Below are 27,477 nucleotides of genomic sequence, written 5' to 3' on the forward strand. Positions count from 1 at the left end.
GGACCTAACGATAAGAGCTAGGTACGTATTATGTACATAGGTACACGTCCCCGGGCGTTAGTGCAGTGCACTGACCAACGCGCATTTTTTGGAGCAACACGACTCGGCCCCATCCAAACTATCAATCTTTCATTTTCGCGGTCGCGATTCCTACGTACTGTAATTCCTTAGCTTTGCGACTTGACTTCTTGCGCATCGCCAGCTTAAATCCCTATAATCTCAATTTGTTAGTTCGCGGAACCGCGAATCTACATCCGGAAATTATTCATCTCTACCGTCATCTGCTTTACACGCAATCGCAACACCTCAGCTTGAAATAAGCAAACAGATAAAGTGTATGATCGATGCTCTAATTACTCTACGTCTATTGCGACTCCTTGAAACCCTCCTCATGAGAATTACCGTTACCGATTGCGACGGCCGCGACCTGTGTTAGATCAAGATGGCCCCGAACCGTGGCCTTGGGAGCAAGGATATTTACATCCACGAAATTGATCGCACTCCAGAATATGTAGAGTTCATCCAGAAGCTCACGGCTTTCCATGAGAAACGTGGCACCTCGTTCGAACCTGAACCCCGACTTCCTACTATGCACGGTCATGTCAACGTCGACCTATTGAAGCTATATAAGGCCGTCATCTCTAAGGGAGGCTATGACGAACTCAACAAGGTTCAGAAGTCTTGGGGTGGCCTTGCTGCCGAACTGGGCATGCATCATACAGATAGCAAGGGCACCGGTCAGCTCTCTTTTCAATTGAAACAGGATTTCTATCGTTACCTTGCCGCATACTGGATTTATGACCAGCACGGTAGGGAACCCCCGCCCAAGGAGATTTTAGAACAACAGTCGTGTGCTAGCAAGTTTGGTCCTGTCCTAACTCGCACTGTGGAGAATTTCAAGCACTCTTCGAGCCGTTCCGGGATGGAGACTCCCAGTCGCGAAGAGCGCCAGAGCGAAAGCACTCCGGTTTCGGGAAATAGGGCTTCTGGTCGTCTACGTGAAGCTCCTCCTCAGCGAGTTCCTTTTCAACCTGAGACAGGACCAACCCGCCAGTCTAGACAAGCATCCTCACACCACGGCACACCAACAACCACCAATACTGGTGCCATTAACACTGGCCATGGTTCTAATCTACTCCATGTCCAGCATCCTAATCACCATCTCCCCCAGCACCATAACCCCAACAACCCTCTTCACGTAATACAGGCTCAGCAGGCCGCTGTTCGTGGTGCCTCGAGTGCATTTACCCCTACAAACCCCGAGACTGCCTCACGCCTGGTAGAGATGTTCGAGCCGCGTCCTCCGATATCTGTTCCTCTTCGTCCCGTGAGCACCCCGGGGAACAATACAGAGTTTACCAAGCGACAGCGTCAGCTGCGGGCGGCTGCTGGTGCCCCCGATACTCAACTACCTGTTCGTCCAGCTATCCCAGGTATCGGTTTCGAGGGTCCCAACATCTACATGCGCTGCCTCCAAGCCCTGCGTTCAGGTATCCCTACTGAACAATCATTTGCACTTAACCACCTCGTCAAGATCTCATTTGAACGCGGTGATAAGTACAAATTCGAGTCATTTCTTGGCTTGGCCGAAGGTCTTATCGAGAAAGCCCTCGAAGTCGGTGGTTTATTTTACCATATTGAATGGCAGATTGCCTACTTCAACGACCCGGAGGATTCGGATGTGGCTATTCTCGATGGACTTAACGGTACAAGTGATATTCTTGACCGCATTGCGGGACTCTCGCCGAAACCGATTCTCGATTATATGCAGTCCGCCGAGTTTAGCGACCGCCTTCTTCGGATTACCGAAGCTGTTCTTACTATTCGTAATATGGTCATGCTCGTGGAAAATGCTATTTATATGGCGGATGTGTACCCCCTAAAAGATTTGCTCTGTATCCTTCTACATCTTCCAAATCTAGAGATGCTTGTTGAGATTAAGCATTTCGCGCTGGATATCGCCGAACAGCTTACACCCTGGCTCATACTTGATTCCGAAGATCCGCTGTATAGAACACTATTAACGCAACTGGACTCAACGGATCGGGGCACGATTTTGACATCTCTCCGCGCCATCAGCCGGATATCGATGAACTTAGAAGCTACGAATAAGATGCAGAATGTCCCCTCCGTGGTCCTGCAGAATATTATGAACTGGCTGCTGCTCAACGATGAGGAACTTATGGATGCATGCCTGGACTTCCTTTATCAGTATACAGCAGTGGTAGCTAATGTTGAGTCCTTACTCAAGGCCGTGAACATGGAGCACGTCGTACCTCATCTAGTCAGGCTCCTAGCTCATGGAGCGAAACGAGTCAAAGAGGACAGAGTTCTCGAACCAGAACGAAAAGCGCCGGCTTCCGAAGAAGTGGCTACGCTGCCTCCGGATCTCCAAGAACGGCTAACGAACACAGACGAGCCCCAGAGATGCTATAATTGGCTTCAGAGTCTATTTGAGGAGGACAGCGAATCTCACATCACTCAGATCGCTATATGGCAAGCCTACCAGAACTCTTTTAGGGCACTTGCGAGCAGCTCGAGGAATATGCTTAGCGCGGCCGATTTTATTAGGAATGTTAGCCATGTGTTTGTCAATGCCCGAGCACAGATTATCAGGCGGCAGCGTGCCGATCAATCGGATCTTTTTATAATTGAAGGTATCCGAGCACGAACGTTGCCCATTAATCCCGAGACAAAGGAGGAATACTGTCCGTGTCGGTGGATGGTAGCCAAGGGCCCGTACCTCAAGAAGTGCAATCAGTTCTTCCTTGGTGGGGAGACGATGTGGCATCATGTCTTGACTACCCATCTAGGCGTTGTTATAGGTGAAGGGAGTAAGATCGAGGATAAAGAGATCAACGCATCTTGCGACTGGGAGGACTGCAAGAAGTATCAAAAACCTACTCAAATCAAACTATCAGGGCTTGCGCGCCATCTGAAGACTCATTTCCCTTCGGTGCAGAAGCGTTCATTCGTCGAGGGTCCAGAGTCAGCCGCGAAAAGGCAACGCAAGGCATATATCACCCCGGCGAAGACCATGAGCCTTGCCTGGGAACAGACTATTGTCACTCGGGATGAGCGGAACCCAAAGATAGAGCAGGCCGCTGGCATCCCGCTTAGTGCCGTGTTAGTACTGCGCAACATTGCCCGCAACGTAGTCAAGACGGAGTCGGAGGAGCAGCTGCTCAAAAAGCATGAGATGGGCGGTGAAGGCGGTGGCTGGAATGAGAAGCTCTTCCGCCCTGTCATGGCTCGCTTGTTCGAGGTCATGACGGAAAATAAGGCTTTGGTAAGTTCTTTACTCATTATTTTGTGCACATCTAGATCTCGACCCCATTGCTTTGCTGCTGTCCCCTTTCTTTCCTTCTCCACTTAACCTATTTACTTTTTTTTGTTGTTGCTTACTTTACTAACTCTTCACCAGGCCGATTATATTACATCGCTTTTACAGTTAGTGCAGGATGACTAGGCGAACCGAAAAAATGGGTTTAGGATTGCGGTTTAATTTGACGAGTAAGTCAACCTCTTTACGTGTAGGAATAATACCCAGGCGTTTCAGAGTCGGTCGGTTGGGAGGAAAGGCGTTGTAGAATTCGTTTGCGAGTTCTTGACGTTTCTAGAAGCACAAGGCAAGGGTGTATCAACAACTGGCATACTGAGATATTCCTACGTGGTCATCAAATCACGTCTAGAACATAGTGAACATTGCCTTGTCAATTTTACGTCGCTTATACCTGCTAGATACTTTCAGAATATCGTAGTCTCCAATGATCCTTGTTTGTCATGCGAAATAACTTGTACTATTTTTATTTATACCTGCTTGTCCGATTTTGATTACAGTTTTACAGATAATTCAATCAATCCCACTGAGCCCCTTCGACAGCACAGCTAGCCTGGCCATAACCAACTCGGAAACCACTGGGCATGCCACTTCGGGGAGACTTCTAATCTCGCCTTCCAGCCTGTCCCTCGCGCACAGCCTGGAGGATAAGTTCTTTAGCCTTCTCACAACCCTCCTTGGAACCCATGATCTCAATGGGCTCGTCCCTGGCTTGGTCACGTGGAACATTGATCTTACATCCACTTTGTTTGCGAATTGAGTTGACCTTGGAGCCGCCCTGACCAATGACATGGCGATATGTGGACGGGTCTGGTAGAACAAGGAAACCAATAGTGTTATTCTTCTGGGCTTGTTCAAGTGCTGCCGTAATTACTTTCTTCGCCTTTTCAATATTATCCGGGCTGCCTCTTAATACCCACGGAATATCGCCATCTTCTGAGGAGGCAGTATCTATAACCGTCCAATGGTGCGCATCCGCGGCTGATTCTGCATCGTCTGTGATCAGGGGGAGAGAGCCAAAATTTTCTCGCGTGGACGAGGGCTTAGGCTTCGCTGGCACAGCATGACCAGCATGATCTACTGTAACTTTCTGGTCATTTCTAAGCTTACGGAAGAACTGCCCATTTTCTGAAATGGCATGGTGATACTTCCGTGGGATCTGTATCGTCTCGCCTTGCTGCTCCTTGATAATCGACGATATGTGCTCCTTGGCCTTCTCGACGTTGGCAGGCTGGCCGATCAGCTTCACGCCAGTCAGACCGCTCCCTTGCCGGGGAATATCAATAGAGACATTAAATTGTGACTCGAGCTGGCGTTTAGTTTCACCGCCTCGCCCAATTAATGATCGATGTTTTTCAACAGGTACTTCGACTGTCTCGGTTATCTGACTCTCGCGTTCTGATACCAGAGCTTGAATGCTAGCAATGATCTTGTCGACAACATCTTGTCGCCCTTCGATCTTGATGGCATTCCCATCCGCATCTTGCTTGGGAAACTGGATAGTTCGAGCCTGAAGTCGCCTATCTTCAGGACCGCCAGCTTTAATTACAATGTCACGAAGAGTAGAACCTATGTCAAGTTAGGATTTTGACCAAGAGCAAGTTTGATAAGTATACGTACCACCAGGACCAATCAAGTTCTTGTGCCACTTCCTGTCAATTTCAACTGTCTTCGTGACTGTCTCGTCGAACACGGCCCTTTTCTCCTCGATAAGCTTTTTGGCTGCTGCGACTTGTGCCTTCGTACCCTTTATTTGGATTTCCACAATTGCATCTTCAACCTCGTTACGTTCGTTAGGGATATCGATCTTTGCGCCTGTGATTTGGCGCAACTCATCCATACCGGCCCCGCCAGAGCCAATCAGTGACGGGAGCTGCTTTTGCTGCACTGCCACGGTAGTAGTGAACGAATTCTCTTTGAGGTATTGGTATAGGGAGAAAATTTCGTCCCGTGCCTCATCTGCGCCTTTTCTTGGGCCCCTAATCGTAACCTCGTCAGGGCCTTGTTGTCGCCGAGTCTTTCCGGCTTCACTTGCAGCATCTGCAACAGATTCGTCATCCTTGCCTGGTTTTGCAGTCTTGGGAAAATTGATATGAACGGAGTACCGATTCTGTAGACGATGGATTTGACTGCCCTGAGCACCAATCAACTCCCGGTGGTACTTGGGCTCAATTTTCAACGCGTGAACCGTTTCATCTGCCCATTGACGAGCAAGAGCCGTGATATGAGATTTGGCTCGTTCTGCCTTGGCTTTAGGACCTTTTAGCTCGACTTCTCCATTCTGAACCTGGATATCTACGTCAAATTTCTCCCGTAGCTCGTTAATATGACTACCGCCTTTACCTATGAGGTGATTGGCGAATTTCTGTGGGAAGTCGAATTTCAGCGTAAACCCACGTTCTTTCTCGTCTTCCTTCTCCTGCTCAACGAAGTCTGCCGCCTTCTTGGAAAGAGACTCTACACTAGAAGCTGGCCCTCGCATAGTAACAGTTGTGCCCTTTACACTGACTCTAACAGGGATATCACCAGCGGCACGGGTTGTCGCATCTTGCTCCTTTTTAATAAATTTACGAAGCTTGTCCTGAAATCTGATTTGATAGTTAGTAAAAGAAAGACTAAAAGAATTTAGGGGAAGTACATACTTGATTGGGACTTCGAGAGTTGCTGTGCTGATTTGCTCCTGCTTGCCAAGAAGTTCGAGGATGTGTTTCCGAGCCTCCGATAACCTTTGCTGAAATTCTTTGAGTTCAGATGGGGAAGGGACCTTTTGGGGAACTTGGTACTGTTCTCTGGGTGTAGTTGACCCTTCATAGACCAGAAGCACTGGAAGATCACCTTCGGTTGCGTCCGGCACAACCAGGTTGACGCCGAACTCGTTCTGAACTTTGGGAGTAATGTCGCTCCGGAGATAAGAGTGGAAGAACGGGTCGACCGGAATCGTTGCCAGTCGAGAAGGAGGGTGGCTGTTTATAATTGAACTCATTTCTTTCTGAGCTTTAAGTGCGTTCTTGCCTTCTCTTGCATATAGCTCCCAAGGATTAACTATGCCTTCAGAGAAAGGGGTATTGATGTGGATTTGGTACAGTTTCTCCAGTCGCTCAATCTCATTCCTTTGACGAAGGTAACGAGATATATCTCTCGAATATATCGGAGCACCACCTGACGCGTGACTGTGGTGTTTCGCAACATCGAAAACAGATGTGTGCACTTGTGTTGCTAGATCCATGGCCTTTTCTAGCCCTGCATTCACATCCTCAGCTCGACCAATGACTGTAACAGTATCAATACCAGGTGAATTAGGCAAGACCACAATGCAATTGGTATCGGCAAAGAAATCCTCTGTTGGGACACCCCGTTCGCCAATAATAAATTGGTGAGTACCCTGCCGAATTTCCACTTGATCTAGGTGCAGTTGGTTCTGAAGCTCCTGGACCTGACGTTCTATAGCGGCCCTCGCGGTTTGAACAGCGGCACGGTCGCCGGCAAGTTGGATATAATTGTCATTGGTAGGGGGTGTAAAAGTCGGTTTTTGTCCTGCAGCGGGTGCCTGCGGAACAGAAGGAGCCCATGGTTGGTGAGGTGGTACGCGAATTTGTATTCCGTGTTCCGCTTCCAAGGCCATTGCGAGCCTATTATGAGGACCAGCAATGAAGGGGTAGAACTCGGCGGGGATAGACTTTAACTTTGTGCTCACGTTCGCAGATCGTTCCCCAGCGATTTTATTAATAGCCTCGCGAGCCAATGCGGCCGATAGTGCGTTGCCTTCGACAATTACATCAATAGTGGCATCCTCGTCGTCTTCCAAGCTTCCTACGCTATCATCAACTTTTGGCAACTGAATTCTGGCACCGGATTTCTCCTGGATCGATTTGATGGTTGATCCTTGTTTACCAATTATATGTGCCCTGGCTGACAGCGGGATCGGGACTTTGATGGAAGTCTACGTAGGAAAAGAACTTAGCGATGCTATAGAAAATTAGATAGATTAATACAAGCTTACCTTAATTCCAATTTGTTGGACTAGATCCCGAAGAGCCTGCTGCGCCTTATCCTGTGGTCCGGTCGCCTCAAATTTCAGGTGCCCACTGGGGCCTGGAACCGACGAGATTACAGCACGAGACTTGCGGTTGATATCCTTTATAATATCCTGGAGGGGGCGCTTGAGCTGGTTGCGAGGCATGACATACTGTGACTCTAAAAGAAGAGTTTCGACATTGCGACCTGGTATTGAAACAGGAGGCGGAACTCCAGTGGGAGTAGAGACTCCCGAAGCTGGGGTGGAGGTTCGAGGGGTGCCATTGGCCGACCATGATGTCCCATTAGCCTTACCGTTTGCACCACCCCAGATTGGGGAAATATTAGCTTTCGACGCAGCCATCTTAGGAACACCAAGTTCAGGGAAAGCCTCGTGCGATTGGGTATCAAGACGACCTGATTCTTGCGCAGGCTGCTTCCCAGCTGCTTTGGTAGATGGAGTCTGACCCCATGAAGATTTTTCGGGAGCATCGGCAGCCGAGGGAGACTTCATTTCTTCATCGGGAACATCCTCAACAGTAACGTGATGGGAATTCTCAGCATGCTGTTGAAGGAGCCTTGCTGCTGCGGAACCTTCGATATTGCTAGTTTCGGATGCCATTCTATACGCTTACGGAGGCGAACGAAGTCTAACGAATAAGAGGGGATGGTCGACGAAAGGCGATAATTGTTACAGATATATAGATTTTGATAGCTAATGGCCTCATGTTAATATTTTAGATACAGATGAGAGAAGTACACAATATGATTTATTGGAAGCAATGTAGACTAGAAAGCAAGATAGATACTCACTAATCTATATATATCAATGGGATGACACCGGTGAAAGCTAAGGTTCGAGAACCGGGATAAATGGTTCTAGAAGCAGGGAACAGTTGAGCCAATTGGGAGAGTAACACTTAGTAGTACCAGGACTGTAGACGGCGAGGAGACGGTAGAGATAGTTAAAATATAAGAGAGCTAGAACATGATGCAGAAGTCGGCGTATTCACGTTCTATATCTCAACGGAGTTATCTGATAGAGGAACAGTAGCTTAGATGGTTAAATAAAATCCGCCGAAGAAGTTTGAATCAAGAGAGATTCGTCGAGAGGTGAGATGAATAGGTTTTGTATAGGTGATGCTATAACTAGACAAGAGTAGAGGGTGAGGTGGAAGTTTACTGGCCCAGGCTCTTGGCCAACAATTCAACTTTTTTTATTTTATTTTATTGATCCGAAGCAATGCCAGGTGGAAGGCAAGTGCAATCCATGTGCAGGGTTGCATGTATGGAAGTACTATAACGCTTATAATTGTATTGAGAAGTACATTGGTGAGATGCTTCAAGGGAAAAAAAAAAAAAAAGGCCAGCGAACTCAATGCACAGTCCCTCTTCCCCACAGCCCCACATGCCCATACCCCATTCATAGAGGTAGCTTCCCCAATGGATGACACCTTCTTAAGATCATTTGTACCATCTAGATTCAAGCCACAATCTATAAGCATCTTGTGAGGTTTACTGCCACTTTTACCAATTAGATCCCAGTTCATCATCATCGTGAAGGAATACGGCTAACAAAGTAGCACAACTGTCCAGCTTTCTCAGCAATATTTACTTAGTCTCCGACTATGAATTTTTACATCGAAAAGTGTTTCTTCATAGGGACTAACTATGTACAATGAACCTGGACCGTCAAAATTCAACGCCACCAAATATATGATTGATAGCCCACAGGCACGCGAGACCCTCGGGACTACATAACTACCTAGACATACTATGTACAATTTCTCGAGCTGGTAGGTAGGTGGCACCACCATGACATGATTCCGGATGAATTCCGTAATTTAGGTTGGTGGTAGCTACAGCCACGATCAATGACTCGCGTAGGAGAGAGAAAGCGTCAACTGGCAAGTATTGAAACTACTGGGCGTTAAAGGTAGGTAGCCAGTAGTAGCTTCTATGATAAACTATCCGTGATTCCAAATATCTTGAACTGGGATGAAACCAATGCCCATCCTAGCCGAGCCTAATTTTTCAAGTATCAACGGTGCAAAATTTCGAATGAGCAATGTTTGGCATATATTGAGCTGCCATGTATATGAGCCACGTGTCGATGTAGGCACCCTTAGGTCTATTAACAATAGTTATGAACGACCCAGTATGCAACTCGCCGAGGCGTGCGTATTAGCTGATATACTCATTGATACCACAATAGCATTATATTAGCATCTGGCTCAGTTAACTATTCGCCTGATCGGATTAAATCAACTGGCGTCTAATGGCCATTTGTCAAATACTAACTTCAACGTTCAGATTTTAGTGAATAATCTGTCCTAAGGTACTCAGTTCCAGTATCAAGAGTTAGGGTATATCATTCATAATAGGAAGATATTACGGTAAAGATACCATATGGTACAAATGAGAATCCCTGCGCGAATCAATCATTTATACTTAACTTAGGTAGGTACCTAATAATGGTTCTGACTTTGCAGCGATATTCGATCTTAAGATGCCCTAAAGTAGGCCAGACCCAATGAAGACTCCCGGTTTAGTGTAACGCGTCTATTTCAAGATAATGACAAGCGGCTAAGAGATTCCGAATTGGAGTGGAGTTAACAATCGGGCGTTAAATTGCGGCTGATAATCGTCCATCGGGATGAACATATCGTCTGGTAATCAACGCATGTTTCTTCGGGCGGTATAATGCATCTTAAACCCTATGAGCAGTTGCATTCCGTTAACTTAGTAGGAAAATATGGGTGAAACAACATAGCCCAGTACGTCCTTTGAAACCTCGGTTGTCTTAGTATTTACATGTGGAACATAATGGCAATCCAAACTTTAGCGGACCGGACATCCACATTAAGGAGAGGTTTTCCGTGACGAGTTCTAGAGAGCTTTAGTTATAATAATTGCGAGACGGCGGCTACGAATATGGCGGCCAGTAACCTTGGGTGGTTAGCCGACAGGTTTCGGATCTTCCCCCACAGGCAATACGTAATGTCGCCAAGTTAGGACCATGGCAATACGATATCGATACTTTACGGAGTTGGAAGATTGAAATAAAAACAAGGACTAAGATAAAACAAAATGATAGAGGCTAGCGACCTTGAAGGGGTTGTCGTCAGATCCCATACACTCAGACACTACGAGCCAAGCCAGTCCGGCTCTTTCTTCAACGGGTCGGATACTTAGCTGCAGAAGAGCCCGCATACGACAACTGAACCTCAGGTGGCAGGTTTCACTTGAAATAAAATAAGCTAGGCGATTATTAGTATCGATCAACAGCCTAAGGCTACTAAAGCGTGTAACTAGTCAAGTAGCCGCAAATTCATCAGTAGACGGATATGTTCTTTTTTAGACATTTTACCGGGCTAGAGCCTCTTATATAGGAGGTAAATTTGGGATATTATGTATTGATCCTCGTAGGTACTTAGGTACTTATTGTTGCGACAAGGGCCATTCCCAATATATGTATGTACCTGATATAGATACCTCCTCTCCAAAGTTTGACATGGAAGTTGACATTATGAGCTTATACATAGGTACATGTATGTTGACATATAAATGTACATGCTAGGTAGGTAATAGGTATTTATTTGTATAGATCGCACTGTCCCGCACGTTGAAATACTACCCCGCCAACTATTAATTGTGTAAAGCAACGTAAATGATTTGGGGTACGGCAGCCACTTAGAAGGAAGTTCCCGTGTACATATAACCTTAGGTACCCACAGATATGATGTAGTAGCGGAATAGTAGAGTAAGTGCTATAGGAAGTACATACAAGTAATGGTAATTCTATCCTGTTTCCTTCTATTTTCCCTCATGCCCATCTTTAACTTGCATTGCTTCAAATATTCTCATGCCTACATATAGCTACTATACACACACCCCTGCTAGTTCCGACCTTATCCATTCTTTAAAGAAGTAATAGATCTGCTGTTTCATGGCAGCGCAGAAGTGAGAGAAGAAGAAGGATAAGAATGAGGGATTGGATCGATCGCAGATTTTAAAATATACACAGGTAAGGAACCTAAATAAAGATAGTAACTAAAAAAGGGAATTAAAGGGGTAAAAAAGAGCGAGAGAGAAGAAGCCCTCGAATTACAAGCGAGGCCAAAGAATAGAGAACTAAAAGAAACAAACACATATCCCTATCACCTTACGTACCCCTCCCTCATCAATCATGTCGGGTGTTTTCTAGTCTCGTCAGCCATGGTTTCATCGCTCGACCCATTTACTATCAATTTTTAATTGTCACTAAAAAAAATCACTACTACTACCCCCAAAAATAAGCAAAAATTGAAAACTCTGTTTTTCCTTCCCCCCCCCTTAAACCCGTAACTACCTTTGAGGTAGAGATGGACAGCCACAGTACTAACGCCAACATCCACAGCAATCTGCAACAGCAGCAACAGCAACAACAGCAACGTCGTAACAGACTAACTAAGAAACCTCCCTCCTCTATCCATAACCATCACCATCACAGTCACAGCTATTCTCTCACCGCTGATGGTCGCTTTGACGCCCAATCCCTCAAGAGCAAACGGAGCTCCACGAGCCTGAGGCGAGCTCCAAGTGCTCCCCACAGAACTCCCGCTATTACAACTGTTAGCGTTGCTAATAACGTTGCTAACATTGCTAACATTGGCATTAACAACGCGTCAAACTCCGCAGCATCGCCCCGTCTCCCACCACCTCCCACTACTACCGCTACCGCTACCGCCGCCGCCGCCACCACCACTACAGTAAATAACAATACCAGCAATAACACCACTTATTTCTCCTCACCTTTACTGTCTCCTGCTCAATTTTCACCCTCTGCCATTTCCTCACCTCACCATTTAGTTCCGTCTTTACAGTCGCCGTCGCCTTCTCTTAACGCATTTCCCCTCGCCGCTGACGGAGCCGCAATTGGGTCTGGAGCCGGCATTGGCACAGGCACAGGCGTAGAAATAGGCATCGGTATTAGGTATCCGACGTCAGGTCAACGCCTGTCTGACCCCTATTTTCTCCAACCTCTTTCTTCTCAGACTCCCGAGGAATTCATCGGCGCGCCCTTTGACGGCAATTCTATCCTTAGTCATTTCGACACTGCCAAGTCGCCCGCGTATCAGTTTTCTTCCCAAACTCGACCGCCACCGCCCCCGCTATCGAATTCAACTCCCGACCCGCGTGTAATGAGCCCTCCTCCTTTGCGACAGTCGGCTAGCTTCTCCGCCTTAGACGCCAACATGTCAGAGAAGTCCCATGGCGCACGTGTCAATGAGAACCCCGTTGTCCCCCCGAAACGATATTCCGATGAATCCAAAGATCTCAAGGGTCCCGGTGTCTTGAGAAAAAAGTCGGGCTTTTCCGGCCTCATGAGCACATTGGTGGGGTCGCCCAAGAAACCTGTCATATCGGCGCCAGAGAACCCCGTTCACGTCACCCATGTCGGCTACGATAGTTCCACTGGCCAATTCACGGTAAGTCTCGTGTGACTTCTTCATTTCCTTGAGCCCGGCTTCATGACGTTGCTGACTTTTTTATAGGGCCTGCCCAAAGAATGGCAACGCCTAATCAACGAGAGTGGCATTCCAGAGAATGCTCGAAGGGAAAATCCACAGATGATTGCGGATATCGTTACATTCTATAAGGAAACCACAGAGAAGCCGCACGAAGATCAGGTTCTGGAGAAGTTCCACGATGTGAGAGCTACTGAGCTGCGCACCCAATCTGGTGGAATGGCAACATCCCCCGGCATGTATGCGTCAAACTATGCGGGTATGTCACCTATGATCAGTCCACCAGCAAGTCCGAGATTTCCAATCGTGAATAATGAAGGCACCTTCGAGAATCCCCGCGCCCCCCCTCCGGTACCCATACCTGGGAAGAGCCCGGTGCTGCACTCCATCAAGGATCACCCCAATTTGCAGCCCAGCCGACCCGCGCCGAAACCCCCCGTCTCTCTGCAGACCCGAGCTACACAACAACTGCCCTATGCCACTACTAAAGATTCGGGCATCGGTATGGCACAGGCCAGCGAAGATGGTCACTCGACAGGAACCCATGTTTCGCCACCGAAGGACAGCGTCCCCATGCTCCCCGAAGAGTACCGATCGAGATCGAACTCGCGAGTCAACGGGTCTCAACCCCACACACCTGTCGGCCAGCCATCGCCATCCGTTCAGGCGGCTTATCAGCACCAGTTAATGCAGCAGCAGCAAGAGCAGGCCATGGCACAGGCCCAGGCTGCTATGAAAGGTCAGCTTAGTAGGTCTGCGAGTACTAAGCAGTCTCCCGCACAGCCATTGGCCTCGAGCTCACAGCACCAAATGGGTCGCGTACCTGAGGCTAACGGTGCTGGAAATGCGGCCTATGCAGCACGAGGGCCTCCGGCGCAGCAGTCCCGTCCGCGCAACCGGCCGCGGCAAAGTACCAGCATAGATGTAGCAGCAGCGCTGAAACGTATCTGCTCTGAAGGCGACCCTCGCGAGTTATACCGTGGCTTTACTAAGATTGGTCAAGGTGCATCCGGTGGTGTCTATACCGGCCACGAGAGGGGATCGAATCGACTAGTAGCCATTAAGCAGATGAATTTAGAGCAGCAGCCAAAGAAGGACTTGATCATCAATGAAATCTTGGTTATGAAAGAGAGCTCACACCCGAATATCGTTAACTTCATAGATAGCTACCTATGCGGTGGTGAGCTTTGGGTCATTATGGAGTATATGGAAGGAGGTAGCTTGACTGATGTTGTCACTTTTAATATAATGACGGAAGGGCAGATCGCTTCAGTCTGTAGGGAAACCTTGAAAGGCCTCCAGCATTTGCACTCGAAAGGAGTTATACATAGAGACATCAAGTCTGATAATATTTTGTTGTCGTTGGATGGTAATATTAAGCTCAGTAAGTCAAACACTCCTTATTCTAAAGTTAGTTGACTAAACCCTAATTTTCCCCCCTTTCGTAGCCGATTTCGGATTTTGCGCACAGATCAACGAGGCACATAATAAGCGGACTACGATGGTTGGTACGCCGTATTGGATGGCGCCGGAAGTGGTCACTAGAAAGGAGTACGGAAGGAAAGTCGACATCTGGTCTCTAGGTATCATGGCTATTGAGATGATAGAAGGAGAGCCGCCGTATCTTACCGAGTCGCCGCTACGCGCTCTGTGGTTAATCGCTACTAACGGCACACCTAAAATCAAAGACGAGGATAATTTATCTCCAGTATTCCGGGATTTCTTATATTTCGCCCTAAAGGTGGACCCGGAGAAAAGAGCGAGCGCACACGACTTGCTTCGGGTATGTCTTACAATTTCGAGCGTGAGGTTCCAGAAAGCTAATCTACTATAGCACGAATTTATGAAGACCTGTGTCGACCTGTCGTCTTTATCACCACTCGTTAGGGCTGCAAGGGAAGCCCGGCTAGAAGAAAAGGCTAATAAGGGTCAATAAATGTCTGTCGGTGATGTTGCAACGTTTTGAAGATGTTGGAATAACTCGAGGTCGGTTGCCCTCGAGGTTTGAATAAGTGTTACTATCCTACAATTCAAGGATACATCGAGCTAGCGACGGCCAAAACATCTTGCTACATCTCTACCTGGGTGACTATGCTACGGCTTGGACTTGTAGGGAGATTTAGAGAGATTAAAAAGAAATAAAAACAGCAACTGACGAAGGGGTCCGGAATCCTATGGAGGGCCTGATCCTATACTTGTACATAGCGAGACGATACCACCCTTGAGACGGCCTTCATTGGATACTAGAGCAGAACTAGACAAAACGGACGTCCTCGAAGCAGATGATTTGAAATACCCCAACGCCCCTAGTTCAAGACCCTCGTCACCTAAGAGTTCGCGACTCGCACCGGGCAGGTCGGATTATGGGACTTAGCTCCGAAGCAAAGCTGAGATTTAGATATTTGAGTCTATCGACGGAATTAATTGGATACTAGAAGGTTAAATTTTATAAATCAAGATCTGCTGCAGATGTTCATGTCTTGTATTGGGAAAATACACCAGTTAGTTAAAGTTTGGCTTATTAACATTGTCTTGTCTTTAACCCCGCATGTCAGGGGTTCAAAGATAGATAGTTGTCTATTTCAACGTAGAACCAAACATGTAACCTAGGGCACTAACTAGGTCAACTTATCGAACTATACGTGTCGCATTGTATAGAGTATACAAGCAGCTCTTCAGGAATTTAACATGATAAGAGTTAACGCTATTGTTTCAAGCTTACCGAGGTCGGCCAAGACATCAATTCGAGTCGCCTAGCTGAAAGAAATAGAGACAGTAATTGATTTCCCCTATAACAGGGGTTTTAGATGACTAAGAAGACAATTTTCGATAACAATTCTTTTTTAACCGCATCGGTAGGCACATATAGTCGAGTTACATCGGTAGTCTCAGGTACATGGAAGGTAGATGAAGTTTGGATTTCACAGATTGACTCGAGGTTGGTGTCCAAACCGAGAGCAAGCATGAGCAACTTGTCCAGATCAAATATGGATTTCATTATGTAGGAGCAAATAATGGTATCAAACTTAAGACAAGACCTCAAGTATATGAGAACTCCTCGACCATGACCAGAATGGTGTGAAGGAGCTTGCTTATGGATAGTGACTCCCAGTCTGTATGTACAATCCAAACATGTCTGTTTAAATAATATAATTTCGTTAGATAAAAAGGCCTCGGTGTCCAAACAAGGACACAAACGCAAAGTTCAAGATGTTGATCACAAAACGGAAGCAAACTCTGCTTCTATTCTATTTCACGTGTAGCGCTTGAAGCGGGTGCTAAAGAGATCAGTTCTGTTGTGCACCGTCCCATATTCCACAACCCCCTCTGTATAGTCGGTCCGGGGAGTCCACCCGAGGGTAGTCTATCTCTAAGAGCTATTCTGATGTTTTTTTCGTCGGAAAAAAAGGCAAATGGATCTTTTTTCCCTCTATGATAGTATTTGGTATCAGTCCCCCTTTCCCACTTTTTCTCCATGGCGTGTATAATAAAACTGACTCCAGATTTCCCCATGACGATTATGTAAAAAGTCAAGTCTATGCCGCGCATCATTCCATAAAACAATAAACCGTAAAAGAAAAGACCACCAGCATGCTGGGAATTATACCCATAGGTAACATCCCCCCTAGAGCCCGGCCGAAGCCTTTCCGACATATACATACGAGGGGTTTACGGCTAGGTACGTAGGTGCAAGTGGATGGTGTGCGATGTGATCGTTAGGACCGAACGACCAAGCTGGTTGGCGAAAGCGTGACTTGGCAAAGTCTGTCCAACACGCGTGCCTGAATGCAGTTGTTCAAGATGCATGGGAGGACTCATAATACCGCGACGCAACGTAACCCCCGCACCCAACGAGACAGGATTTGTCTACTCTCCAACTCCAAGTTTTCGGCCCATTGGGGAATAACAAGCGGGCTCCAGCTAAACAAGACCAGAGCCGCGATATCCGCGTATACGCCATGTCGTATAACTTGTCTCAACATACCAGGTTGAGACCATTTAGTTAATGATGGCTTATAGGACAGTGTAACCACCGTCGATAGCAACGTTGGCGCCCGTCATAAAGCTGCTGGCATCGCTAGCAAGGAAGACGCAAAGGCCGTTAAGCTCGTCAACGTTACCGAGGCGGGCCTGGGGTGTCAGAGAGCGCCAGATCTTCTTTTGGGCCTCAAGAGCCGGTACGCGGTTCAGCGCAGTGTCCATGTAACCGGGAGAGATGGAGTTGACACGGATGTTGTACTTGGCCCATTCGGCAGCTAAAGACTTGCCGAACTGGATGACACCAGCCTTGGATGCGTTGTAGCAAGACTGCTCCTGCGGGTAGTTGACGATGCTACCGCTCATACTAGCAACAAGAACAATAGATCCAGGCTTGCCAGCGGCCATCATCGCGCGCCCGACCGACTGGCTCATCAAGAACGAACCAGTTAGGTTGATATCGATTAGGCGTCGGAACATGGCCGGGTCGTAGGTCTCGGCCTTGATGTTGGAATCAGCGATACCGGCACTGTTGATTAGGACATCAGGGGCGCCGTAGGTCTCTACAACGGAGTCGACGGCAGCATTGATGGCGGCACCGTCGCGAACGTCGACCTTGAAGAAGGAAACGGGGAGTTGGGTCTTCTGGTGTAGCTCGGCAGCAGCTTCGTCACCCAGTTCTTGGTTCGCATCGAAGATAACAAGAGCCTTAGCACCAGCCTCAGCACAAGCGCGGGCCATGTGATTTCCAAGACCCCGAGCACCTCTGTAACGATGTCTCGTCAGCAAAATCTGGTTCAAAATAGCTTCATATAGCAAACTCGGCTTACCCAGTGATAATAACAACCTTGTCCATTATGCTCATCTTCTGCAGGGTGGGGGGCATTTGACGGTAGACAGTCTTGGATAATGGGATGACCTCGGTGTCCTCTGGAGGAGGGAACGGCTTCGGTGTGGCATCATCGCGGTTCACGGGAATACTGAAGTGGTCGCTGGTCGAACCGGCAGCGCCCGTCGAGTCTGGGGAGTAGACGGAAACTGGAACTTCGGTCTCGCGTACTACATCACTCCGCGATCGAACGGTTGACTGGCTGAAAGTTCGGTGAGCTGCGGGGAGAGATCTAGAGATATGGGCAGATGCACGAGCGGTGCTAAAGAGGGGGGCTGCAGCCCTGGTAAGACGGAGTGCTGAGCGACCAGACATTATTGCAACTATGTTTGCGTGGCTGTGTATATGGTGTGTATGTGCGTAAGTATATAGATGGGATATATCCAAGTTCAAGGTATGTTAGAAATTCTTGGAATAGGGATGTGGCGAGATGTGGGAAGTCTTTTAAGGTTGCTAGAAACTCTAGAGACAAGTGACAAAGCAGCAATTGACTTTTTTTTTTCCCTCGTAAGTTGGAGGGGGACCACAGGCAAACCGGTCAATTTATGGGAACCCCAGGGGGGTTTTTCAATGGCAGAAAAATCCGAAATCGGGGGAAGCTCCGCGAAAATAAAAAATAAAAAAGGACCAAAGTCCCAGTAAATTCTCAAGTAAGAATCCCAAGTTCCAGGGTTTTGCGACTTGTGTGTAAGATTCAAGGTCACAAGACAAGCTCTGTTAAATTGGAAGCTGGTTGGGTTTCGTGAACTAATCCCGTAGTCGTGGTCACGAGCTGAAGCAAATATTTGTTTTTATGTTCCGTGCTCGAACTGGAGCTCCTATGGGTTCGTCTGACCGTCGGTCTAAGCCAGGGGGGCTGGAGCTGTGTAGGTAGTAAAGTAGTAAGTAGTAATAGTACCTAGTAGCAAGGTCTAGGTATGAGTGGGGAGAAAATAGAGGATATCAATAAATGTCTCGTAGTTGTCTCGAGAACTCAGCAAGGGGGCACGGTAGAAAGGACTAAGACCGTAGCAGTATAGATCAAGAAGAGCTTCTGCACAATTAAGATCAATGGGAAAAGAAGAGAAACGGCTCGCAAGTCGGAGGCAATAAGCTGCAAGAAGAGTGCTCTATTTCTACTTGCTCGCTATCGCATATTCTTCCCTTCCCTCGTGAAAATGTGGACTTATTTTTCCTAACAGTTGTCAAGATTTACACATATTTTTCCTCTTTCTAGAATACATAGCAGGTTGGACGAAAGGGTCCCGTCGAGTCTGGGTCAGCAGCTAGACGATAGACCGCCTCGCCTCGTTCGCTCTGGACACCGTTAATCTGAGGTACCTAGCTTCGCTAACTCCGAGCAACGTAACCTGATAGGTTTGTACCTATGCGTATACGAAAACCAAGGTATATGAGCTACTACGTTTGTATTGTACTTCTTAAGGAATGTACATACACATAGGTATTACGCCATCCATCTCGGATGTACATGTAAGGTATACATGCATGTATTATATTTAACTGGATCAAATACATCGGAGGAGGACAAAAGAAAGAAGAAAAAAGACTTGCGTGGCGGATAGCTGTGCGGGAACAGATAGACTAGGTACCTTAGAACTGAAAATCTTTCTTGGTTGTCATCAAATGTCAAGGGTAGCTTTTTGTTGGCTTGTGGTCTCTGCCAGCTCTGGACCCTAGCGGACCTAGCAAACTGCCAAGAAGCCAAGCAGCCCCAAGAGGTACCAAGCAAGTGCCCAGTTCCCACCAAGACTGTTTATAAAACCGACCCGACGGGGCCTTAAGCAGAAATAATGGGGGCTGTGGGGCACTGTGGGGTCCGGCATGCAGCCCGGGTGGGACTCAGGTCTCCATCTAAGTCTCCATTATCTACGCAGTAGCGCGATGTTTTCTATTTAGCTCCTTTTCGTGGAGTCTTCCACCCTTCTAAAGAAATTCTAAACTAGCCTTATTCAATATCGTCAGATATCAATACTGTACCCAACATATACACTATATACAGTAACACGAATGATGGAGAAGCCGTACAGAGATTTTACATCCGTACCATGGGTAGGTTACCTTTCTAGTAGTATTTTGAAACCGCCAGCAACGCCTCTAAGCTCTGAGGGAACTCGGCGTGGGGGTACTGCGGCTATCTCGTAGTAATGCTTACAGCTTAAGATAGCTTAAGATACACATGCTTCCTAATCCCGTTAAAGCCTACATGTAATTACTATATTTGTTCATACTTGGATATTTAGCTAGGTACACATGTCAATTATATCAGTTAGCTAGGCTACTATGTACAGACTGCTTTCCTAGTGTAGGTAGTCTGGGAGTTTTAAACGCTGATAGCTAAACTGAACTTGGAAGGCTGATGCAGGATTTTCTTCCAGGCAAGCGGGTACGTGATTAAACCACGCAACTCGCCAACGAGAAGTGTTCTAATGTGATTAAAATTTTATTATGGTCGCGGGTGTACCTACCCAATAAGTGACGTGGCCTTGAAGCACCTTCGTTTGAAAACTACCTCCAGGGATTTCAACAAGTGTTGGTGTACAGAAGGTACTTTGACACATTTGTAGGTCTAGAGGTGTACGCAAATACGAAGTTCTTAATAGTAACCGAATACCTAATAAATAATATCCTAAATACATTTAATAAACCAAAGTAACACACACATATATAACTAGGTATATATATAGAGAACCACACCGCCGGACAGTTTACGATACTAAAATGTACTTAAAGTTAAACGACCGTACTATCTGGGGTATCAAAACCCATGCGGAGATTATGCGCCAAATACGTAGGTACACAGTTAGATTCGTGGGGTTAAAGTCACCCGCATCCATCAGCCTCTAATGTTGAAAGGGGGGCTTACAAGAACAAGAGAAAAAAGACATCGTGAGAATATCTATATTACCCTCTCGGGTTCTCGGTGGTAGTATTGAGATGAGACTAATCTCTCCTTTAAAAAATACACGTCCAGGTGACCAAATCCCCCACACATCCCAGGTCTACTAAGGCGCATTATTAAAAACAGTGCAGTGTACCTAAATGTTGAAAAAACCTTGCCTCTGTCCATCACGTTGTTGAGGCCACGAAACATCGCGACTTAATTATTTATAATTCAAAATTTCCTTATGAGAAACACTCCGCCATACTGCATAGTATTGTCTTAACAGCATCTTATAAATCAGTCCATAAGTACGTATATATGTATGGCGTATTCCGCACATGCGTGTTAGGCGCGCATACTTACATCTATGTAACTACTGGTTATATCCCTTGAGATGCCTACAGTATTAAACGGTATCATATTCATATAGTCGGTGAGCTTCCTGACTGTATTCTCACAACCAAAAAACTCCGATTTGCGGCTCTGTCCGTCACAACTGAACCATGCAGCCTCGCGGCCCCCCTTAGATTAGATCTACTACCTATACGACGCACAGGCAAGACGCACGAACATTTCTTTCGCCCATCTCGGGATGTGTTCATTACGTACATGTACATATCACGTTCGGTATGGCGCACCCTACTTATAAATATAGTGTAATCGTGCTAGACATGTAGCCTGTCGTGCTGCTGATAACCCATAAATGATCAGCACTGAAAAATCAGCAAGGTCTACCCGAATAGAAAAGGATTTACTCACTCTGCATCTTCCACCCAAGGTACGTAGACGAGTAAGATAAATGACGCCGGGTGATATGAATTATGGCTACGTACCGAACAAATTAATTTGGAACGCTCCGTTGTGCTACCTAGTACGCCATAACGCATATGTAGTATGTACATATATACAGGGTTTGTTCACCGTGGCATTAGGTATCGTGGGTCCTCGCTACGGTTAAGGGTCCTGGGACGACGCTGGAAAAGAAAGGGCTAGCAAAAGCTTCGGCCAGGGGTTAATCTTGTGGGGGAAGCTAGTCCATAAAATCAAGTTACGGAATATGTATCACAGTATATCTAACAGGTACATGCATGTATTTGACTACATAGGGGTCTAGCCAAGGATATTTACATATTTGAACCATTTGTAGGCGGTGTATGTATTGTGGTAATGGTAATGTAGTGTACGTACGTAGTCAACCGAAGGAGGTGCTGCCGAACCGTCTATACTACATAGTATATTGCCTACATACCGCACACATACATACTATGTAGGTGAACTGTACCAGTGTTGACCTTGCAGACGCGATCGTCCACGGATCACACGGAGAGCCGAACTGCCTATTACATATCCCGGCTGAGCTCGCAGAATTTGCCTGTGATCTTCTATCTAACAATGGACGTTACATACTTATCCAGCGGACTAGACTTAGGTCATGTTAGTTGGGTGTTTAAATACACGAAAAAGTGAAGGACATCGCGAGCAGAGAATGGCGGAAACGTAGGCAATCCAACACGTTTGACAAAGTGAGAGAGGAATTTATGGCATTCCTTTTCTCTCCTAACTCCCTACCCACCACAACCTTTTCTGTTACAATACTCACTAAGGCGGTACAAATTGCGCCGCAAGCCTACTGATCTCTCGGGTTCAGGGGTATATCTGCTAACTAGGCTAGCATGCAGCCTTTCGGTCTTAAGAATTTAAGATCGTTGAGGTATTATTCTTCAATATTGCCATGTCCTTAGTATGTACTTAGTATGTACCTACATAGCTAGACCAAGCTGAAATATATTTCAATGCTAGGAGGATCCCAGTTGATGAGATGCCAGATCCAAGCTTTATATTCTTAGGTAGACGACTGGATTAGTGTAGTAGCGTATGTAGATTAGAAACACCACGTTAGCTCGTTCACCATCGTCTCCCGCCGCCCGTCCGCCCCGTACTAAACGCAAGCGGGCTGTCCTTGCATAGGCGAGCCTCAGCAACACGCCGCCCGGTCCCGCCGCGTCCCATCATCAGGGCAAGATCAGCGCATATTAAAAGCACCGTCCCGCTCCCGCTCCAAGCAGCCGCGGGCTGTCATATTAAACCCCCCGAATTAGCTCCGCCTCGGATTCCATACTGACGCAATGTGTCCATCGGAGAGTCACCGGTATCAACTGATGCAGCATATACTCGTACGTGAATACTGAGCCGCTCAGCTTGGTATTCTAGTATAGTATAAGCGACCTGATAATAGCATGTCCGCTGTCACCTAGCGACCGTAACTCTCGGTTTGAAGTCGATTCATACGGCCTCCGTTATATCCGTAGTCGTGCTATTGAGTAGGTACTTACCACAAGATTCCTACTCAAAGCTTTTAGCTGATCTGCTCGTCCCGAGGTACTAATTTGAATTGAGTAAAGATAAAATGCGGTAAGCAATACGAAGACATCTCTTATTGTGCTCATTAGGCATACATACAGACCGGTGAACAACTTCCGTGTGGCGTATGTACTATCTTGCATTTATCTATTCTTCATCCCAAATAAGAGACAATGACCGGTTCCCTATCTTTTCCACTTAAGTAACAATCCAGATTATACAAGCCTCAACAGGGCGGATAACTATGAGACGTCTACTCCGGCCCCTTCTCAACAGCTCGACTTCAACTTGAGGCCTGAGATTGAAGCTCGCGACTCTCAGGACCCCAGTACCCTCCCACCAGGCGTCTGAGACATGGCGGTGAGTTACTTTGTGGGAAATACACACTCTACACCCTCCCTTATCCCTACGATATTACCCCCCAAAACTCATTCCCCGGCACCATGCACCCTGCCTAAGCCACTCGATGCAATTCTTCGTCAGGTTTCATATTCATGACTCTAGCAGCAAGATAAGCAGATTTAACCACTTGATTTGCCCATTCCAAGTACCCGGGACACGTTATACATGTAGGAAGGTTAGATGCATCTTATGTGAGCTCCCGCGAAACAATCTGTATATACCCCTAGATCTGTAGATCCGACGCTCGCAAACTTCACCACGTGCGTCATTTGACATGTCATTAACTTCCTCGTTTGCCAATGAGACAGGCTCCCCCACAAGGATTCTTTTCAAATAACCCATATCATATAACCATTTCGACGGTCGGGTGAGGCGCTTAGGTCTCTTTCATAATATCGAAGCAGAATGGACTTACCACCCCATATAGCATAGGGGCATAGACATCTCCTAACTACCTAAGTAACTTAACTATCGGACCCCTACGTAATTTAGGACCAAGTACGATATCTTGTTTCTCTATTCCGATTGGACACGGGTTTGCCGCCATTAGCCAGGCATTGATCTTATTCGACAGCGAACGGCGGCTGAAAAGGTCAAATCTAGATACGACCCCCTGCTTGGATATTCGTTATATTAAATGTGTACTCGTTACGCCTAGAGTATGATGCTGATTCACCGCTATTAATTTCTTAGAAATTTGCGATTTTAGCTTATTTTAGGAGTAGAGTGCGGCATACTCTGACTTCGGAAGGACTTCACAGGGACGAAATAAATAATAGGTAAGTTATATAGCAAGCATTTTAATATCGGTCACGACTGTAAGGTAGACCTAGGTAGCTGTTCTTTATATGCTTTCCACATAAGATGGTCTTGATAATTTATTTTTGCTGTGTAGTTGTCGCTCTTTCTCTTCTACTGCTTCACGTAGATGTCCTCTCGTTTAATACGTATACTTATATGCTTATGTAGTTCTATTAATCACTATGATCGCGATACGCATTTATCTCCTTGTTCTCTCATCTTTCTTCTACCTTATTTTATTTGTGTCGGCTTCTCCTACCTTGGAGAATAATATGATCGGAGCACGAAGCCCACTACCTATTCCCATATGGGTCGTATAGAGCAGCTAGATACGACAGCGTCATGGATATGTAAGTCGGAGCTGATCGACACTACTTGAACTGAATGAGGGGAAAGGGCAGAAAGTCCTAATGGTGCAAGTCGTAGATATACGTTCAAAAATATCCGATATGCGGCGTCACCAGTTAGTGATCTGCGCTGCGCCAAGCTGGTGCCTCCGTTAAACCAATCCAGCATCCAAGACGGGAGCATCGGCCACTCATGTGTATAAGAGTCTCCAAACGGACTCAGCCTACTCGATACTGGCAACTAGTCTCCAGCCAGCGGGACGATCAACCAGTTGTGAGTGCTCCCCATAGTATATACTTAAGAATGCTAGAAAATTTCCTAATTTTACGAAAGTCTTAGGGGTATCCCACTTCCCGTATTCTCGGGCGGTAGCGAAGACTGCTTGTTTTTAGACATTTGGTACGTATATCCTATACGTGATATTTTACTAATGGGATGCTAATATGTTTCATAGTACATTTAAATAGAAACATCAGAACTGAAGCTCCTAGCTAGTATACTTACTAGTATAATAGATATGCCTGGAAAGACCTGGAAAGCACCCCCCGAGAAATTACCTGTTGTGATCTTCGTATATGGTGGCGCGTATGTATTTGGTAGTAAAGACTCGCTGCAACCAGAGCTGCCATTCTACGATGGGGCTGGTATGATATCACCACCCGGCAATAGTATGATCTTTGTGGCAATGAATTATCGGGTAGGAGCTTTTGGCTTCCTCGCTGGAACTACTATGGAGAACGAAGGTACACCAAATGCTGGGCTCTGGGATCAGATAAGTGCATATATGGGAACCCTGGAGCGTCGTTGATTCTAACATGTTGTCGTGGGATAGAAAGCAACCTCCCAATGGGTTAGGGATTGCATTTTCTTAGTAGGCGGAGACCCGACACGAGTGACAGCTATGGGACAATCCGCTGGAGGCGGAAGTATCATACATTACGACAGCTTCCTGTACTGTAATTAAGCACTGGCAATTTCTGGAATATAGAGTCGCCCATTTTGTCGCCTACTACTGCCGAGTCGAACGTATTTATCAATGACCTTGTACAAACGGATAACGGGTTTACATCGTTTGTCGACGCTATATTCCCAAACTACACTCAGGCTGCCGGATTCACGGATAAGATTGGTGCTTTCTACGCGGTCTCTGGACAATCAAAATATAGGTCGCAGACGGACCCAGTACAGGCCCTCCTCCGCGATAGCAGCTTTACGTGTAATATCCGGCACCTTACCGACGATTTTGGCGGCTCCAAGGTCTGGAATATGCAGTATGGGGTATCGCTTGGGTGGCACGGGACGGACTCTTTCCCCATCTTCAGCGCTAAGCTCGGAGGCAAAAGCTGGCTTGAGAATCTAGCGGCGTTGATGACACCGGGTATCGGATCGCTCGTTCCCGACATCAGCGTAGCGTTGCAAAGCTACCTTACGAGCTATATCCTTACTGGTGATCCTAGCCCCAATCGCAAGGTCTTCAACCTGTCGCCGACGGTACGATGGAACCATCCAAATAGTCAGGCGGAGCAGATCTCGGGCGTGGTTAGCCTCGGCGATTGGGGGTTCAGCACGGTACGAGATACTCAAGATGAGAAGACGGTGTGTGATTTCTAGGGGGATATATGTAGCCGCAGCCGTGACTAGCTTAGGGGGATATTTGCCACCTGGTGCAGTGGTACAGCAAAGTTTGGTTGATGTGAGGGATCCGAATATGAAGTATAATAGATAGTGGAAATCAATATGAATATGTAATTGAAGTTTTTGAATAAGTGAATAAGTGAAGAAGTGAAAAAGTCAACTGTTCCTTATACGTGATGGGTATATGCTGGGTAATGATTGGCTGGTGAGTATCGTGTGGTGTTTGATTTACTTGGATAAAGTACAGGCATAAATCATTGGAAATTACTTGCATAGTACCCCTACCCATCAATTACTACCTAATTATGTGCTTGTGCTATATTTGGCTGTGGGGTTATGGGGAACTTGGTTGCACAGGTACATAGGTATGTACCTGTGCACAAGTTCGTTAGGTAGGTATTAGAGTTCGCGCGGACATTTTCTCAATTGTGTGCATCTCACTGAATACAGATTTCGTCTTCTCTAATCGATGTCTATTGGGTGCAGAATAAAAAGAGCCCCGGATCGCCACATCGCGTCTCAGAATAACTAGTTCTAACAGAAACGACATTTACCTCATTTGTCACAAGTCGTTTCGGTGCCTCGCCGGGCTGCTTAGGCTTGGCTCACTTGCTTTAGGGATTAGTTGCATCACATTGCACTGCATTGCACTGCATTGCACTACATTCAATGTTCCATCGTATCCCCAGGGTTAACAGGCATCTTCTTTGGTGATGGAAGCTTCTTTATAAAAATAGGCATCTGCCGAGTGCATTGGAAAGTAGACGTGTTGTTTCCAGAAGTCCGGAAATAATCCGTTAAACTATCCACCAAACTCTGTCGACTTCATCCTTTCCTCTTTAGTTACATAGGTACCTACTCGAGAATAAATTGACATTGTACATAGTGGGCTGCTCCTGCGACCAGGTTTATCGTTAACGAGATTCCTAACTGCCTCGTTTCTTTCATCAGATGGCCCAAATGGCTCGGATTGGACTAGGTCCTGCCCTAAAATAAAAGAACCCTGGCTAATTCCTATGTTGAGTGTAACGGTTCGGGTTTCAAATCTAACAACCCTTGACAAGGGGCTGTGATCCATCGTTGTCTTGGGGCGTTCAGCCTTGCCCTTTCACCCAATTACTTGTCTTGCCTTTCGTGAACTGGTGGAACTAATCGAAGAATCTCGAACATAACCCTGCAAGGTCCATGTTTGAGGATCAGAGATACTAGTCTACTATTGCGGAAGGCCAGGATTGTAGATATTGGTGCTGAAGATTGGGTCGAGAACAACGCTCATTCACACTCGCCTACTGCCGCGTGCTAGCCACGCCCTTTACTT

At 46.7% G+C, this 27,477-nt stretch overlaps 5 protein-coding genes across 5 annotated transcripts; 3 read left to right on the top strand and 2 right to left on the bottom strand.

Annotated features, from left to right (window-relative positions):
• The first annotated feature begins 138 nt into the window (after positions 1–138).
• F4813DRAFT_363870 (uncharacterized protein) lies at positions 139–3,762 on the top strand. Its single transcript, XM_049243757.1, has 2 exons — positions 139–3,289; positions 3,425–3,762. Exons 1-2 carry the CDS (start codon positions 443–445, stop codon positions 3,467–3,469), a joined length of 2,892 nt encoding a protein of 963 aa, XP_049098274.1. The 5' UTR covers positions 139–442; the 3' UTR covers positions 3,470–3,762.
• On the bottom strand, positions 3,763–8,543 carry F4813DRAFT_363871 (uncharacterized protein). Its single transcript, XM_049243758.1, has 5 exons — positions 8,168–8,543; positions 7,341–8,069; positions 5,983–7,280; positions 4,961–5,928; positions 3,763–4,909 (listed from the first exon to the last, which is right to left on the bottom strand). The coding sequence occupies exons 2-5, from the start codon at positions 7,974–7,976 to the stop codon at positions 3,945–3,947; spliced, it is 3,867 nt and encodes a 1,288-aa protein (XP_049098275.1). The 5' UTR covers positions 7,977–8,069; positions 8,168–8,543; the 3' UTR covers positions 3,763–3,944.
• Positions 8,544–11,718: 3,175 nt separating this feature from the next.
• Positions 11,719–15,536, top strand: F4813DRAFT_397491 (Pkinase-domain-containing protein; the record flags this gene model as incomplete). The annotated part of the gene is made up of 4 exons (XM_049247947.1): positions 11,719–12,825; positions 12,892–14,248; positions 14,313–14,647; positions 14,699–15,536. 4 exons carry the CDS (start codon positions 11,719–11,721, stop codon positions 14,798–14,800), a joined length of 2,901 nt encoding a protein of 966 aa, XP_049098276.1. The 3' UTR covers positions 14,801–15,536.
• A 1,165-nt stretch (positions 15,537–16,701) lies between these two features.
• F4813DRAFT_131218 (NAD(P)-binding protein) lies at positions 16,702–18,541 on the bottom strand. Its single transcript, XM_049238720.1, has 2 exons — positions 17,673–18,541; positions 16,702–17,608 (listed from the first exon to the last, which is right to left on the bottom strand). The coding sequence occupies exons 1-2, from the start codon at positions 18,044–18,046 to the stop codon at positions 16,879–16,881; spliced, it is 1,104 nt and encodes a 367-aa protein (XP_049098277.1). The 5' UTR covers positions 18,047–18,541; the 3' UTR covers positions 16,702–16,878.
• Positions 18,542–24,772: 6,231 nt separating this feature from the next.
• On the top strand, positions 24,773–25,353 carry F4813DRAFT_363877 (Alpha/Beta hydrolase protein). The gene is made up of 3 exons (XM_049243759.1): positions 24,773–24,797; positions 24,858–24,923; positions 24,979–25,353. The coding sequence occupies exon 3, from the start codon at positions 25,042–25,044 to the stop codon at positions 25,330–25,332; it is 291 nt and encodes a 96-aa protein (XP_049098278.1). The 5' UTR covers positions 24,773–24,797; positions 24,858–24,923; positions 24,979–25,041; the 3' UTR covers positions 25,333–25,353.
• Positions 25,354–27,477: the final 2,124 nt, after the last annotated feature.

Source organism: Daldinia decipiens (assembly GCF_022478715.1).
Source record: "Daldinia decipiens strain CBS 113046 unplaced genomic scaffold F4813scaffold_23, whole genome shotgun sequence".
Taxonomy (NCBI): Eukaryota; Fungi; Ascomycota; class Sordariomycetes; order Xylariales; family Hypoxylaceae; genus Daldinia; species Daldinia decipiens.

Excerpts from the sequence above, each read along its gene's own strand:
- F4813DRAFT_363870 (XM_049243757.1), top strand. The coding sequence starts at position 443 with ATGGCCCCGAACCGTGGCCTTGGGAGCAAGGATATTTACATCCACGAA. Across the intron at positions 3,290-3,424 it reads TGACGGAAAATAAGGCTTTG|GCCGATTATATTACATCGCT; the intron begins GTAAGTTCTTTA and ends ACTCTTCACCAG.
- F4813DRAFT_363871 (XM_049243758.1), bottom strand. The coding sequence starts at position 7,976 with ATGGCATCCGAAACTAGCAATATCGAAGGTTCCGCAGCAGCAAGGCTC. Across the intron at positions 7,281-7,340 it reads TCCAACAAATTGGAATTAAG|ACTTCCATCAAAGTCCCGAT; the intron begins GTAAGCTTGTAT and ends TTTCCTACGTAG. Across the intron at positions 5,929-5,982 it reads ACTCTCGAAGTCCCAATCAA|ATTTCAGGACAAGCTTCGTA; the intron begins GTATGTACTTCC and ends CTATCAAATCAG.
- F4813DRAFT_131218 (XM_049238720.1), bottom strand. The coding sequence starts at position 18,046 with ATGTCTGGTCGCTCAGCACTCCGTCTTACCAGGGCTGCAGCCCCCCTC. Across the intron at positions 17,609-17,672 it reads AAGGTTGTTATTATCACTGG|AGGTGCTCGGGGTCTTGGAA; the intron begins GTAAGCCGAGTT and ends ACATCGTTACAG.
- F4813DRAFT_363877 (XM_049243759.1), top strand. The coding sequence starts at position 25,042 with ATGCCTGGAAAGACCTGGAAAGCACCCCCCGAGAAATTACCTGTTGTG.